Raw genomic sequence first — 17,270 nt, forward strand, 5'->3', positions numbered from 1 at the left:
TGTAGCAATTTCTCTCCTTTTCAGTAGCTAGGTGGCACTTTACTAGCCAACTGATTGCTTATCTCAAACTGTAATAGGTATGCTCTTACCTACATCTGCAATGCAACGGGAGAGAGTCAAGGCTTGGAACTTGTTTTAAATGTATTTTTTGTGGAAAGGTGGGACTGAAATTCTTAATCTGGAAAAATTGTTGCAATATGAAGATTTCATTTTTAATGTTGAGCATCATTGGTTCGTTCCCTATTTGCTCCCATCAAATTACATACTTGCTATTTTTAGTTATTTCAGTTTTGCATTAATCTGGATAAAGCTAATTCATAAATATAATGGTTTGCAAAATGTACCCTATATTGTGTCCTTTTATTTCTAAGCATGAGCTATGTTCACCTAACTTGTGTGTTATGCATTGGAAGTCCATGTTTCTTATTTGTTGTCTTTGTTTCTATCTGAGCAACGCTGAAATATGTGTGATGTGATGAACAATTGTTCAACAATTGGTATTCTGTATAATACATACCTGCAAAGCTGTTGTAAAGGAGTCATGAATTACGAAAATCACATGTATAAAGGGGACAGAGTGAGTGAAGGGAAAATAAAAGCAAGTGACTGAAATAATAGTTCCAAACACTCTGACTACTTGAACTGCTCCCCATCCTCCACATGCCCATTTTCATGTTGCCTGTTTACAGTGATAAGAGCCTGTGTCTTGAAGCTGAAGATAGACGGGAAAGAGACACTGTGCTTGTATGATATGCACTCCTGGTGAAAAATACGAATTCCTGTAATCACAATAAGTTAATAAATACAAGTTTGAATGTGTTTTCAAAGCTTGTATTCACCACTGATGCTCAAAAATCAGCAATTGTTATGTGAACAGAAAAATAAATGAAAATTCAAGGAAAATGTTCATTCTATGCCTGTGCCCATTTACAGAATAGATTGTTAGTATATATTTGGCAAGCTTTTAAGAATTCTGTGCCATAATCAGAATACTCATGACAGTATTTTGTTTAATATGATCTTTCATGTTATGGAGGAGAAGGAAAGCAAGTGAAAAGATTGTTAGTGGAAGAAAATACAACTCAAATGATATAAACAAAACAGCTACGAGAAAAATATGAACAAATATTACTCTGTGAAACCACTTCTTAATGCTTATTTATGCCAGATTAATATTTACCTCCTCAACCTCTATTTGCCACTTTTCAATAGACCTTGGATGGGTTGTAGTGTGTGTTTGCCTTTGTTTCTGTTATACAAAAGTTTTTAATTGTTAAAAACAGTAACTTAAGACTTATGGAACTGTTGAACAGCACTGTTGAATTTGTTAGTGCTAGTAGGAAGCATATTTGCTGAGGTTAAAGAGATGTATAGTGTGCTAAATCTAAAATTGTAGCTCTGAGATGTTTGCTAAATAAATACATTGATAGAAGCTCTTAAATGTTGGCTTTTTCATGCATGCAATGTTAGTTATTATTACTATCACTAAGGCTTTTACTTGGTTTTTCCCAGATGGCTGTTGACCAGGCTCACAGACAGAATTTCTCATCTATTTTTCTCCCTGTATTTGAATCTGTCAATCCTTGTCTAATATTAGTGGTGCGCAGAGACAATATTGTAGGAGATGCTATGGAAGTCCTAAGGAAAACGAAGAATGTAGATTACAAGAAACCACTCAAGGTATAGCCAGTTTATACTGCTTAAATTCCCTTAATCTAACATTAAATCAGATCATAATTTTTATTTTAGTATCTGTTATACCTTAACAAATTCAGTATATTTTTAGATTAAATGTACTTTGTTTTGCATTTCCGTTTTATATTCTGTGCCCATTTCAGGTTATTTTCGTAGGGGAAGAAGCTGTTGATGCAGGAGGTGTTCGCAAAGAATTTTTCTTGCTCATCATGAGAGAGTTGCTTGATCCCAAATATGGAATGTTTAGGTACTATGAAGAGTCCAGGCTCATCTGGTTCTCTGACAAGGTACGCTTCACTCTGCAGTGAATGAATCCTCTTTTGACTCATCATGGACATCAAGGAAATATTTCTAGAGAAGCTGAAATAAATGGCCATAGAGATTCATTCTCTCACCATTGGATTAAAATTCCCCCCTTCATCGCACATTGTGCTAAGATTCTGCCGTTCCCCGCTAATTCTCCCATAATCCTGACAAGTATAGCAACCAAAAATGCCAGGAAATGTATGGTGGTACAAATAGCTGAAACTCCATAAAGCAGGATAGCAGAGAAAAGTAGGCAACATCATGTCTGACCGCTTCCTTTCCCTTATGTAGCCATGTCTACGGAGCTTATGTAGACAGTGAAGTCGAGAGACCTGGCTTCTGTTCCTGCTCTGTTATTAACTAAGTGTGTGAGCAAGTCACGAAAGCCCAAATTTTCAAGTATTCACCAGTTTGTTGCCTCCGTTTTTGGATATACAAGTTGAGATCCAGTCACACCACGATAAAACATTAGCGTACCTTGCCTTTTGATAGTGGGTCTAGCGAGGTCAATAATGGATATCGCTTATATTTTTAAGTGGAAATTTTATATCATGACCCTAATTTTCAAAGGATTGAGTAATCAAATTTTAGTCCATTAAAAGCACTGTTCGATTGGAATACTTAAACACATTTGACATTGCAAGAACTCCTCAGAAGCTCAAAAAGTGCTGAGTGAAACATACACATTCTTCTTTGAGTACTTGCTCATGTCGATTCCATTCTAGGTGTGTGTGCGCCCACGTGCACAGTTGTTGGAGACTTTTGCCTTAGCGGTATCCATAGGGCTGGCTGTGGTGCCCCCTTGAGTGCCGTGCTCATGCATCGGTATATTAGGCACTGCTGGCCCTATGCACTCTCAGTTCCTTCTTACCATCCATGGTGGTTGGTTGGAACGCCTCTTTTGTGTTGCTTCGCAAGTGGTCAGCAGTTTTTCCTACTCCTTGAACCTTGTGTTCCAGCTGTAAATAGTTTGTTTATAGTAGGTTATTTAGTAAATAGCTGTTAAGTACTGTCGTTAGTCAGGTAGGGTCCCGGTGGGGACTTTGACCCAGGCGGGGCATGCCCCGGTCTCCGGGTTTTAAGCCCTGCTCTGACTGCAACAGGCCTATGCCTGTTAGTGACCCACTTGGTAGCTGTTTGAAGTGCCTGGGGAAATCACACGTTAAATAGAAGTGTCGCAGCTGTAAGAACTTTTGTCCCGGGACACAGAAAGAACGCAACATTCACTTGATGGCCCTCCTCATGGAGGCTGCTCTTCGCCCAGCCTCGGAGTCGGCCTGGCCGGACACAACGCCAAGCGCTTTGGCCTCGGTGCATAGCGCACTGCTGGCATCGGACTCTTCCTGCCATTGATCCCCTTCGCTGGTGCCCAAGAAGAAAGCTAAAAGGAGGGAACCGGCACTGAGCAAGTCGGATTGAGAGGCATTGCACAAAGGACCCTGCTCGGGTTGCTCACCTATGCCGGAGCCGCAAGGAGGCATGCCCCCAAGGGGACCTACTACCCCCATAAGGGATTTGCCACCAACTCCAGGGAGTGATAGAGGACCCAGGCTGATGGTGCAGTCAACGCCCTCTCAGCTCCCGGCGCCCAGACAGCAATGGACTCTTCCACCGTAGCTGGCACTACGTCCAGTGATGGACCTGGCAAAGGCTCCCTGTGAGGGCAAACCAGCTGTGAAGGCCTCCCAGAAGGTGAGTGAGTGCCACCGGACTCCAGAGCCAAGGCAGAGTCCTTTGTTGCTGCATCCTTGGTCTCCATGTCAGCCCAGGTCACCGATTCGCTGTTGCAGGTCACCGGCACCGTGCTCACGGTCTCCACCGTCGCGCTGGGCCTCACTCAGAAGGAGGCACTGGTTGCCTTACAGTTGGCACAGGTCGTCTTCGCACCAGCAATTACCGTCACCAAGACCTAGAGGATGCTCCCCGACACATTGCCGCTTCCCCTACTCCCGACATTGGTTTGACCATTCGAGGCACCACTCACCCCCAGTGATGGTGAGCCGCCATACTCCGGCGTCGATGGCCCTACTCTGCTCACCAGAGGAGGATTTCTCTGGCTTGGAGAAGGAGTTTAGCCCCTCACCAAGACAGCACCATCATGACTGAGCTCCGGAGTTTGCATACGCCACAGTGATGCTGACCTGCCAGTGCAATGGCCTTACTGGAACACTTGAGGCATGCCGGTTATGTCGATGCCCCCATCTCACCAGTCCTTGGTCACCATATCGGACACACCCCAGTTGGCACCAGGTTTGGCGCAGGAAGCGCTGGTGGGCACTGTGGTGGAGGGACAGATGCCCACCTTGATACCCCCTTCCCCTGTGGGGAATGATGCCCCGGGCCCTCCCTCAGTGGTTCAGTCATCTTCCTCCTCTCCAGATAAGGTGGTGGCGGGGCCCTCCCATGCTAGCCGGGCCCTCCTGTGCTAGCCCACTGGATGACTTAAGGAGCACCAAGTCCGGCTCCGACAGGTGGCCACTAACTTAGGCCTTGAGGTGGAAGAGATAGCGGAGCAATTGAATAAGTTGTTCAATGTGCTCTCATTGTCCACCCCTGCATGTGTTGCAATCCTGGTGCATGAAGGGGTTCTGAACATTGCCAAAGCCCTCTGGAAAACCCCATCCTCCATCTCGCCCACTTCCAAGAGGGCCGAGAAAAAGTATTTTGTCTCGCCAAGGGTTTAGAATACTTATATACCCACCTGCCCCTGGGGTCATTGGTCATGTCGGTGGCCAACAAAAAGGATCAACAGGCCTGCTAGTTCCACCCCCAAAAATAAGGAGGCCAAGAGACTGGACCTTTTTGGAATTAAAACTTACTCCAAGGCAAATCTCGAGGTCTGGGTAGTGAACCACCAGGCTCTTTTGGGGTATTATAATTTTAACTTTAAGGATTCCATGCCCCAGGAAGTGGCCCAAGAGTTGGGGGCTCTTGTGGAGGAAGGTATCTCGGTGCTCCCTCCAGTTGGCCTGGGATGCGGCCAATTCAGCAGCCAGGGTGGTCGCCTCAGCAGTGGTCATGAGGCATATCTCCTGGCTTCCAACTACCGGCCTGTCCCAGGAGATGGAGTCCTCCATACAAGATTTTTCATTCATTGGAATCGGACTATTTTCTGATCAGATGGGTGCAAAGCTGCAAGGTCTGAAGAACACTCGGGCCACCCTCTGTCCCCAGGGGATGCATACAACTCAGTCTGTGAGGAAGCCATTCTGGCAGCGTCTGCTGCGAAGGCCGTGGCAGCCTCAGCACGGATCTACGAGGAGAAGGGACACTGGGTTCTGTTGCCGCTGCCCTTCCTCCTCCTGTTCACAACTTGGCCCAGTGAAACACCATGGGGGCCAGAAGTGGGCATTTTGAGGGTGCACTCGAGAGCAACGCCCCAGTCACCTACCTGGATCTTCCCCATCTTTTCCTCAACGGCCTACTGTTTGGCCTGGTCGAGAGTCACCTCAGACTGTTGGATGCTAGAAATAGTGTCGCTGGGCTACAACCTTCAGTTTTCGGCCACCTTCTTCCCTGTCCCTCTTCAGGAACCCTTCTCACGAGCAACACATTGTTCAGGGGGTAAACAGTCTCCTACAACTGGGGGCGATGGAAGAGGTCCCTTGTGAAATGAGGGGGAAGGTTTTTCCTCCCACTATTTCCTGATCCCGAAGGCAAAATGGAGCCTTTGAGCAATTCTGGACCTGCAATGACTCAACAAGTACCTCAAGAAGTTGAAGTTTCGCATGGTGTTCCTGGCCTCCCTCATTCCCTCCCTGGATCCAGGAGACTGGTTCGCCACTCTTGACTTGAAAGACATTTATTTCCGTACCTTTGTCTTCCAAGGATGCAGACGTTTCCTCCGTTTTATGGTGGGCCATTACATTCCCAGTTCACAGTGCTCCCCTTTGGCCTCTCCTTGGTCCCATGGGTCTTTACAAAATGCATGGCCCCGGTAGCTGCTTACCTGAAGTGTCAGGGGATCCAGGTCTATCCTTATCTCAACGATTGGTTTATCAAAGGCAGATCGCAGGATCAAGTGCAGAGCAGCCTCAATCTGGTGCAGCCCACATGCCACGACCTGGGCCTGTTAGTGAACAAAAATAAATCGACCCTCGTACCAGTGCAGTGGATAGAGTTTATCATGGCGGTTCTTGATTCCACACAGGCTCGGGCATTCTTTCCGGAGACCCGTTTCCGAGTCATGTCAGATGTAATCTTCTATATGAGGGGCTGCCCGCTGACCACCGCCTGTACTTGCCTACGGCTGCTAGGCCACATGACTGCTTGTACTTATGTGGTCCATCATGCCTGGCTCCACCTCCGGCTGCTGCAGGTGTGGTTGGTGTTGGTCTACATCCCCAATAGGCACGACCTGGACCTGGTAGTAAACGTGTCGGGCCACATCTGGGCATCACAGGCGTGGTGGCAGGACCCCGCATCGGTGTTGTAGTGAGTACCCTATGCATCCCCATCACTAACTCTGGTGTCCAACGCCTAGGACCTAGGCTGGAGAGCCCACCCAGGCGAGGTCAGTACACAGGGCTGCTGGTCAGCGGTCAACCGCTCCCTTCACATACATGTCAGGGAGCTCAGGGCTGTTCGCCTGGCCTGCCAGACTTTTCTGTGCCAATTAAAAGGCAAAGTGGTTCAAGTCCTGACTGCCCACACCACCACAATGTTTTATATCAACAAGCAGGGCGGAGCCAGGCCATCTGCTCTCTGCCAGGAAACTCTCAGATTTTTTTCATGCATGCAAAGTTAGTTATTAATACTATTGCTAAGGCTTTTACTTGTTTTTTCCCAGATGGCTGTTGGGCTCACAAACAGAATTTCTCATCCTTTTTTTTTGCGTGCAGCATGCCATTCATCTCATGGCAGTGCACCTCCCTGGAGCTAGGAACATGTTGGCAGATTGCTTCAGCAGAACCTTCTCGTCTTGTCACGAATGGTCTCTCTACCCCGATATGGTTGACCAGATCTTCCGAAAGTGGATATCTTCCCAGGTGGACTTGTTCATCTTCCCAGGTGGACTTCCCAGGGGGGGTCAACAGGGGCTTCCTGTTGGACACCTTTCTCTTTCCTTGGTTGAGGGCTCTGATGTAAGCTTTCCCACTGGTGCCACTGCTTCACAAAGTCCTCATGAAGATCAAGCAGGACAAGGCCAAGATTATCCTGATAGCCCTGGCTTGGCCTCACTAGCAAAGGTGCTCAGCACACTCATGGACCTGTCAGTGATGATCCCAATGCCACTGCCCCACTGGCTGGATCTCCTGTCACAGTATCATGGCCAGTTCCTGCACCCAAATCTGGCAGCACTCCACCTCACAGTTGGTTGCTCCATGGTTAACTACTGAGGAGTGGGAATGTTTGACCCGAGTCCAACAGGTCCTACTGAGGAATAGAAAGCTCTCCACTAGAGCAACTTACCTCGCCAAATGGTAACGATTCACTTGCTGGGCCTCGGCCCAAGCGGTTAGCCTGAGCAGGCCTCGCTGCAGCGGATCCTGGACTACTTTATGCATCTCAAGCTCCAGGGTTTGTTCCTTTCATCAGTTAAGGTCCACATGGCTGCTATATCTGCCTTTCACCCTCTGTTCCAGAGCAGTTCGGTCTTCACTTATAGCATGATGGTCTGGTAATTAAAGGTCTAGAGTGGTTCTACCCCCAAGTCTGGGTCCCAGTCCTTCCGTGGGACCTGAATCTGGTACTTGTGTGGCTCATGAAAACTCCCTTCAAGCCCTTGGCATCCTGTTCCCTTCTTCTGCTCTCCTGGAAGATGTCACTCCTAGTGGCTATAACTTCTGCCCGAAGGATCTCCGAGATTAGGGCACTTATATTGGAGCTGCCGTATACAGTGTTCTTCAAGGACAAGGTCCAGTTGCAGTCACATCTGGCTTTCCTGCCCAAGGTGCTTTCCAATTTCATACAAGCCAGGACAAGTCTTCTGCCTAAAGCCTTGTACATCTGAGAAGGAATGTAGGTTGCACTCCCTAGATGTCAGGAGAGCGCTAACCTTCTACATAGAGAGGACCGAGCCATTTCGCAAGTCAACGTAATTGTTCGTTGCGGTGGCAGATAGGATGAAAGGTCATCCAGTGTCCACCCAAAGAATTTCATCGTGGATCATAGCCTGCCTCCACCCGCGATCGTAACCGTCCACTGAACGAGAGCACAAGCCTTCCTGGCCTGTGTGCCAATTTCTGATATTTGCAGGGTTGCCATGTGGTCAGCCATCCATATGTTCACGTCTCACTATGTGCTTACCCAGCAAACCCGAGATGACGCTGGCTTCGGTAGAGTGGTATTATAAGCTGCTCAACTGTGAACTCTGAGCCCACCTCCAGAAATACTGTTTGTGAGTCATCTAGAATGGAATTGACATGAGCAAGCACTTGAAGAAGAAAAAATAGTTACCTACTTTTCATAACTGTTGTTCGAGACATGTACTGTAACGGGTTGGATCTCTTGGGATGTCACCTGATGTGCTGAGATACAACTGAGTCTACCTGTTCTGCCAGCATGGGCCCCCTTTAACCTGTCTTGCTAAGCCAGGCTCTTAAAACCTCCTCTAACACACACACACAGGTAGGGTCACACCCCAGCTGCAGATCAGCGCTGGGAAGACTCAGCTTAAGGGACTTGCTCCAGCACTCAGATGTCCACCTCCCTTGGAGTACAGACCCAAAGATATATTATATTCACATCTTCTCTCAATGTGGAAGATGGTATGCACAATTTCTCGCCCCCCACCCAGTTAGAAATCATATAAACTGGGTTGTATTATAAACCAGAAATAAATTTATTAACTATAACAGGTGTATTTTTAAGCAGTTAAGGAGGTAGCAGACAGAACAAGGCAGTTTACTAAGAAAATAAAACAGAGCACGCAAGCTAAGCTTAATACACTAAAGAAACTGGTTACATGTGCGTTCTCATCCTAAATGTGGTTCTAATAATCTTCTTCACAGGCCAGACGCCTTTCCAGCCTGGGCCCAGTTCTTCCCCCATTCAGTCTTAGTTGTTCCCAGCAATCATCTTGGGTGGGGTAGTAGGCGAGAACTGACGACCAGGATTACCTCACTTCCCACCGTTAAATAGGATTTGCATAAGGCGAGAGTCTTTTGTTTTCTAGTTTGACTCCCCTTCCTTTTCAGTGGAAAGTTACAAGAAGTCCCAGATAATGTTTTAGTATCAGGTGACAAGACCACCTGACTCTGTACCCTTGTAGCCATTCTTCACAGGAGGACTAAGCTCTTTTACAGTCCATTGTCCCTGTTGATGGGCCATCCGCCCTGTCTGGCTTTTCCATTGTTGTACCTGAAGTGTTGGCAGTGGCCGTCACCCAAAGTAACATATCTCAGTTATGTCATTCATATCATAAGCATATTTCCATAAAGAATACGGAAAGACGGGTCACAGTGTTGCTCATGTCCATTCTATTACCTGCCCCTCTCGGAGTTGCTGACAAGAAGGAACTGAGAGGGCGTAGGGCCAGTGACGCCTGATATACCGATGCATGAACGCGGCACTCAAGGAGGCGCCACAGCCAGCCATACGGATACTGCTAAGGCAAATGTCCTGACAGCTGTGCACGTGGGCGCGCACACACCTAGAATGGAATGGACATAAGCAACACATCTTGAAGAACAGTTACAAAAGGTTAGGTAACCGTTTTTTCTCCTTGGATTTCAGTCTTACTCAACTGATTAAAAACTTACCTGTTTTAACAATATCTGTGAAATAAGATTATATTTTTATTTATAGAAAATGTAAATGAAATAGATATAAACCTATTAAAAATCTGAACATTTTTTCTTTTTTTTAAGTTGACAAATGTTTTAACTCTTAACTCTTGTATTTTCTGTTCATCGTAGACCTTTGAAGACAGTGACTTGTTCCATTTGATTGGTGTTGTCTGTGGGCTAGCAATATATAATTTTACTATTGTAGACCTTCAGTTCCCCTTGGCTTTGTACAAGAAGCTGTTGAATAAGAAGCCTTCCCTAGATGACTTAAAAGAGTTAATGCCTGATGTTGGCAGGTGAGCCAATATAAATTGAATGACAGGATAACCGGTGTATCATCTTTCTTATTAAATGCACTTTGTAGTTTCCTGTAATGTACAAGAAATTGAATAAATAATATCTCCATAAATAGACAAAAAGCTCTAACTAGAATAATACCGTTAGGCTAAAAGTTGAGTTTGGATTTACACTACTGTTTTATAAACCCCTACTTTCAGATACTTAGTTTTGGGATTAAGAATTCTTTCCTGTTTGGAACTTAATGTTCCCAAATTTTGAAATTTTTCGGTTCAGACGTGTGTGTTGTAAATATAACTCATCTTACTTTGAACATAATCTCAGTTTTAGGCAGTTTATTCAGTTTCTAATGACATTGATTTGCATATTTCAAAAACAAGTACATGTTATGAATTTGAACTTTTTTTTATTTGCTGAGGATATATAGTTAATATCAATTTTTGAAGTATTTGAAACCAGAAAATTCAGAGAAAACCATTTATTTTTAATGTATTGTATGTATGTTGTTCCCATCTTCATTAAACAAAAATAAAACAACATTTTGACCAATTGGCAAATCATACTCTTTTGAGGAGGATCCAAAGAATTAGATTGATGGGCTATTAATACATTTTCCTCAATGACTCATAACTGTAGTGTCCCATGTTCCCATCCACCTCTGTTTGACGTGTGCAAGGCAATTAAGGGAGATTGAGATATATTTTTGGGTTGCAGCTCTGCCATCTTCCATCAGCCAAAGGAATATGTGCCATTTTTTTTGTGTTATGTCTAGGTGTAAAGCCAGATTGCTAGGAATGAAGAAGAGATAGAGAAAATATTTTAAGAAATATAATAGCATATAAGGTCATAGCAAAATGAGGAATCAGAATTCAACAATATAAATCGCATTGCAAAATTTAAAAAGAGGACTTAAAGTTTAACCTCCTAAATCTATATTTAGTTTCGTAAGTAAGCTTGAACGGATTTTTGAAATGCTGAGCCCTCTGAGCTCCCAATTAATTCAATGAAGAGACTTCTTGTAGAACTTGCCTTTTATTACTAAATATTTTCTTCTTGTACAGACTTTTCACTTACTCCATAAACAGTATTGAAATACATATTTCAGGTACTGAGACGAAGGATCAGGCTGCTATCATTCTACTTCTTTCAGCACCCTACCTCTTTTCTCATTCTGTGAACCCTCTTGCTCCTTTCCAACTCCAAAATAAGAACCCCCTCACCTTGCTTCTAGCGTAGACAATTGGAAGGAATTAAGGCCTCTCAGAAATGAAGGAAAAACAAGAAAATGTTCAGTATCAGAGGCGTAGCCGTGTTAGTCTGGTTCTGTAAAAACAGCAAAGAATCCTGTGGCACCTTATAGACTAACAGACGTTTTGCAGCATGAGCTTTCGTGGGTGAATACGACTTGCATCCGAAGAAGTGGGTATTCACCCACGAAAGCTCATGCTGCAAAACATCTGTTAGTCTATAAGGTGCCACAGGATTCTTTGCTGCTTTTAAAGAAAATGTTCAATAAGCTTTGTGCTGCATTTCAACTTAAATGAAATATGAATCAGTGGAGGGTTTCCTAACTTTGCACTTCTAAATGCTAATCATCTAAGTGAGAAATCCAAAGAAGATAACTGTAGAAAGATACATAACTCACAAAATACTGAGAACATATACTCAACATATGTTAATTTTTCAATGCATTGAGATTAAGACAAAATATATTGTTTTGCAGAAGTATGCAGCAGTTACTGGACTATCCAGAAGATGACATAGAGGAGACATTTTGTCTCAACTTTACAGTAAGCTTTTGAATTTTTTTTAAAGTATTTTACCTGTAGTTTTAACTATCCATTATGATTACCTCTGGCAGAATATATGTTACCAAAAACACTAGCTGCTCTCCTATTAGAATTTTGCATTCAGTTGGTATTTTAATGTTAAGCTGATTGTGAAACACTGCCCATGGCTGAGGGCAAGTCTACAGTACAGCACTACATTGGTGCAACTGTGCCTCTACAGGGCATCTGGTGAAGACGTGCTGTGCTGACAGGAGAGTGCTCTCCCGTTGGCGTAATTACGCCTCCTCATCGCGAAGCATAAGCTACGTCGGTGGGAGAGCATCTCCTGCTGACATAGCAGCAGTGTGAGCAGAACGAAACTTGTGTTGCTCGGGGAGAGGGTGCTTTTTTGCACCCCCGAGCAACGTAAGTTAGATCAACTTAGGCAGTAGTGTAGACCTGCCCTGAGTAGAGGGAAATGGTCTTTTGGAACAGTAAATGAAGTGTACTCTGCATTTTACTTTTAAACAGATCACTGTGGAAAATTTTGGCACAACAGAAGTAAAAGAGCTGATTCCTAAAGGTGCCGACATTCCTGTGGTCAAACAAAATAGGTAAGTGAATTATAACAGTGCAAGTTAGTGGTCAGTTAGTGCTTCAATTTTAGCCTGTTTCAGAAAGGAATAACTTGACTGCTAAACATAACTTGCTCTGATCCAGAAATGAGCATATTTGGTATAGGGGAAAAAAGCTTTTATTTAACATGATGAATTCTTCCAGTTGCTGAGAAAACATAATTCGTGTTGTAATTTATTAGTTGCTATTTGAAGTACGTTGTTTCAACTCGAATTTTTAACTTGAAAGCTATGTAGGGCCCATTTAGAGAATTCTCTTTGTTTTATAAGGTTAGGTTGTTTGCTAAATATGCCTCCCTAGAGAAGACAACTCGTATCTCTTAGTAATGGCTGTAGACTGCTAAATGATTAACATAAACAAAACTGCACTGACCTGCAAGGAACATGAGTATAATTAGAATTTGCTGAGTAGCAATCAAAGCCTCCTTTTTGATGCAGTTTTGTAGCCTCCCCCAATTTTGGAAATGTAGTTCTGGGGACATCTTTTTCCTTTGAAGAAAAGGTGAATGAGTCTGATGGTAAGGAACTTGTAGCATTCTCAGGCAGAGATTTTTGTCATGGAAATCGTGGATTCTATTCTCTTTAAAACAACCTCTTTTTTTTATTAATTTCCACTCCAGTCCTTTCAATGTATTGGCAGATGGGGATGGCACCACTTGTCCCTTTGTGAAGAGCCCTGATTTAGTTGCTACCAATTCTCCTCCCCCTCTCCCCCTGTTCATTCTCTCTCTCTTCTTCCCCTCCCCTTTGGTCTTTTTTTCCCTTTGGTTTTTTTGTGTATTTTCATCTTTCCTTAGTTTTTCTTTTTTGCATGCTCCTGTTTTTGCTTCCTTTTCATGGACAGGTGGAGCAGGGGACATGTTCCTTGAGACCATGACATGTGTTTACAGCTGGAGTGAGTGTTTGTGAGGACAGGGAAAATATGCTTGGCTGGGTAGATTGCTGCTTGAGCCTATAGCCCGATATCTGAAAACTATTTCTGCAACTGGATCTGTTAGGGGCAAGTATAGAGTAATGAGGAAAGGTGGGAGGCTTTGAGGGAGCTATACACTCGTTTCACCATAGCTATGACTGTCTTTGCAGTGAAGATATCCCACAGTGAATTAGTTTTCCTCACCCTAATCTGGCATCCACCACCAGGAGGGCTGGACCTAGGTTGGTGGGGAAACATGTAGAGTAAAATTACAACTTCCATGTTTGCTTGATGTCTGTGTTCTAGCTGTGTAATTGGGGGGAGCACTGCACCACAGTCCTTCCTGCCTCTCAATCCTTCTACTCCAGTGGTCCCCAATGTGGTGCCCGTGGGCGCCTGCCATGGCGCCCGCTGGGGCATTTATGTGCGCCCGTGTAGTGCCCAGCAGGGGACCTGCCAGGGACAGAGAACTCAGGCTGCGGGCGTGGTGTTCTCTGTTCCCAGCAGGTGCGGGGGCTGCCTAGTTCCCAGCAGGGGAGAGAAGCTGCGGCCTGGCGCCTGCCAGGGACAGAGAACTCTGGGGCTGCAGTCTGCGGGCACCGGTGTTCTCGGTCCCTGGCAGGTGCGGGGCCGCGGCCCCGCACCTGCCAGGGACCGAGAACTCAGTCTGCGGGCATGGTGTTCTCAGTCCCCGGCAGGCGCGGGGCCCACCTAGTGCCCAGCAGAGAAGAGAATCTGGGGCCCCGCACCTGCTGGGGACAGAGTACTCCAGGGCTGTGGGCACCGGTGTTCTCTGTCCTCGTGGCTTCTCTCTTCTCTCCTGATTCATATATTATGTAATATCAAATATGTTTTTTTATATTATTTAATGTACAAATACAAAATAAGCCTTGAAAAATTGTTGGTGCCTGCCATGCTCTTCTGAAAACATGAATGTGCTACTGGCCACAAAAAGGTTGGGGACCACTGTTCTACTCCCTTACCTCTTCCTCTCCTTCCCCCCACCCCGAAATAGTGCTCCCAGATTGTTTTTGACAACAGTAGGAAAGAGCCAGAAGTGGTGGCTGTGTGTTGTGATGCTCCTAAACACCTTATATTTCAGAAAATGTAATGCATAATCGTTCTTATGTGCTCTTTTTCCAGCATTCATAAGTCTAAGCATTGCTTTTGCTTCTTTAGCAGTCCTGTGCCTCACCACGATCACTTCAGACCTCCATAAGAAGCTCGTAACTTTCAGTAAAAATTGCATCCATAATTATTATATATCTCTAATATTGGAGCCAGTTCTCCCAGTCCTCTTGTGAGAGACCAATCTTTTTTCCTGTGAAGTAAAATAGTGTCAAAGCTTCTGAGAACTTTGATGCTATGACCCCTGTCGTAGAGCTTATGGTGGGAAAACAAGCAAGAAGGATGCTCTTTTCAGGTGCAGACCAGGTGTGTGATACTTTGTCAGCAAACAAGTCTCCCATCAGAAGCCTAGGGCATTGGCTGATTGGGACACTACTCAGTCCATGCTGTTCAGTGCAGAGTTGTTCACTAGTAAATTGATCACCATCTATCATGAGAGAGGCATCTGACTTTTTTAGAACAGATATCTGATGGGTGAGGTATAAATATATGAGTGGCTGATACATCAAGGCCTTAGTTAATTCAGCTCTCTGTAGGCAGTGACCTAGTTCAGTTTGAATTAAGAGTGTTCCTTGGAGTGTTCTAGCTATTTGTCTATGACTTCAGGGATAGGAGCTTTTCTTATGCAATAATAGTCTCATTTGAGAATATTAATCTTGTGTTTGAGTCGTGGAATATGGTTACATTAAGAATAGCAATGATGCATAGGTTGTCTTACTGCACCTTACATTTCTTGGATAACATATCCTTGTAGTTGACTTGGGCTCTCATGCTGTAACAACTATGGACCCATTCCAGGTAACCTCAGACTCTGCCTATATAACTCACCACATTTTGCTTCCAGATTGGAGATCCAATATGGGAATTAAATTTACATATTTGTTGTGGTCAAGAGTGTCCCCTTTTGCACCTTCTTAGTGGTGGAGTTCTTTCATTCGTTGTCCCCTGAAGACTGATGGACTAGATGAGTCAGCTTCACATATGTCAAAGGAATAATACCGTATAAACATTAGATGTTCTGTCTATGGCTTAGTGGGACATATCTGTCTATAACTGATTGTGAAATTGTTCCTTTAGATTTAGATATAGGCCATCTGATTAGTACTGTTTTTAATAATTTATATATGTGAGCCCAGAAACATTGTGATGAACACTTTTTTTTAATAAATCAAAAGATGCTTCCTTTTCTGAAACCAATAAGAATCCTTTTCTAAAAATGAATATTTAAAATATATTTAAAGATTCTAGCTGATGGCTTATGTCATGTGGGGAAAAAATACACTAAACTACTTTACTGTGAGGTTAGCAGTTATGGGAAGGTAATAGCACCAGCACCTGTAATTTCTCAGTTCTTTGAGTGCCGGTCCCTCTGTATATTCCACATGTCCGTATGCATGCATCTTGTACACCTGAGACCAGAAAAATCTTTCCAGTAGTATTCATTGGTCCATACCTGCGCACTGGATGTCTCCCCATGCTTAGCATGAAGGTCATAAAGCAAAGTATAGACTGACCGCCTCTCCATTTCCTTCTTACCTCTGCATGGCCTGAATCGGAGTCCTCTGTGCCCAGAGTTATTCTCACCTTCACTTTCACCTTTGCAAACGTAATTGTATATAATTTGTTAGTGGTTTTGTTGTAGTTTTTTTTTAATTTTACATAGAGAAGCATAGTTTTTTCCCCACCTTAGGGACCCTGTCTGTCTGTCTCTCTTCCCGGGAGTAGGACTGTGCCCAAAATTTTGGGACTTAAAAACTCTCTCTTGTCCTCACAGCTTCTCTGTCAGCAATGACCACCGGGGCTGCCTGTACTGCCTTAGAGGAGGCGTGTCTCTGCCAGTGTAATATCTGTTGTTCCTTCCCACCCTGGACCCAAGAGAGATGAGAGCTCCAAGTGAGGATGCCCCTCATGGAGAAAGCCACATGACTCCAGTCAGATCCATGTCAGGGAGACCACCCTGTACATCAGAAGCAGTCTTCAAGCTTTGTGCTTTCTGTAGCAGAAGCTGGATCAGATAAATCCTGAAGACCCACCCTCTCGGGCTTCTCATGAGAATAAGAGGCACTTTCACAGACATAAAAACAGGTCCCCCTCTAAACCTGCTTCCAGGAGAAGGGATGCTTCTCTGACTCCTTCCAGGTCAGGTGAGTCTTTGCATGCAGGTCCTAAAGATTTAGGTCTGCCTAAGCCTCCCAAATGTGAAGAAAGAGTGCACAGAAGCAAAGCTCCAGTGGTAGCAGCTCCAGTGCAGACGATGACCTCTACCAAGCCGAAGGAGCGATATCTGCCAGGACCTACCAAGAGCTCTAGACGAGACTCTCGCTCTTTGCAATAGTACCGACTTGGCCCCATAAGGACCCACCAACCACTAAGTCTGGCACAGCAGAACCATCAACCGGGACCCCTTGTATTCTGGGATCAATGGAGACATGAACTAATCTGGAAGTTATCTTTGTCTTTCTCTTTCAGGCCCAGTCCTTCTGAGGGTCACTTTGACCCCCAGAAAAGGATACCACCCCAGTAAAGATTTACTCTCCTAGACAGTCCCTAGGCTGGAACTTCCTCCCATTGACAACAACAGAATCCCCGATTAAGCTGAATCCAGCTTTCTTGTTGGCTGAATCCAATGTCCAGGGTGGACCATCGCCTCCACAGCCCAGGGAGGTTAGACCAGCCAGGTTTGAGAGTTTCTAGGGCTCAATCTTCACTCAACCATGGTTACCCTCACAGAAATCACTGGTACTCAATGCCTTGCGGCCCCTGCCCAACTAGTTTTTTCATCCCTCATGCTGGTTCT

At 44.7% G+C, this 17,270-nt stretch overlaps 1 protein-coding gene across 8 annotated transcripts in view; it reads left to right on the forward strand.

Annotated features, from left to right (window-relative positions):
* HERC4 (HECT and RLD domain containing E3 ubiquitin protein ligase 4) overlaps nucleotides 1–17,270 on the forward strand; it is an 89,019-nt gene that overhangs the window by 51,019 nt on the left and 20,730 nt on the right. For 7 of the 8 annotated variants that reach the window (XM_039546949.1, XM_039546945.1, XM_039546950.1 and 4 more), the window contains 5 exons: nucleotides 1,513–1,680; nucleotides 1,839–1,982; nucleotides 9,861–10,027; nucleotides 11,752–11,818; nucleotides 12,329–12,411. In XM_039546949.1, the coding sequence (XP_039402883.1) occupies nucleotides 1,513–1,680; nucleotides 1,839–1,982; nucleotides 9,861–10,027; nucleotides 11,752–11,818; nucleotides 12,329–12,411 (629 nt within the window). Of the gene's footprint in view, nucleotides 1–1,512; nucleotides 1,681–1,838; nucleotides 1,983–9,860; nucleotides 10,028–11,751; nucleotides 11,819–12,328; nucleotides 12,412–16,247; nucleotides 16,581–17,270 lie in introns of those variants that run through there. The other variant, XM_039546952.1, reaches the window with a different exon arrangement.

Source organism: Mauremys reevesii, linkage group 7, assembly GCF_016161935.1.
Source record: "Mauremys reevesii isolate NIE-2019 linkage group 7, ASM1616193v1, whole genome shotgun sequence".
Taxonomy (NCBI): domain Eukaryota; kingdom Metazoa; phylum Chordata; order Testudines; family Geoemydidae; genus Mauremys; species Mauremys reevesii.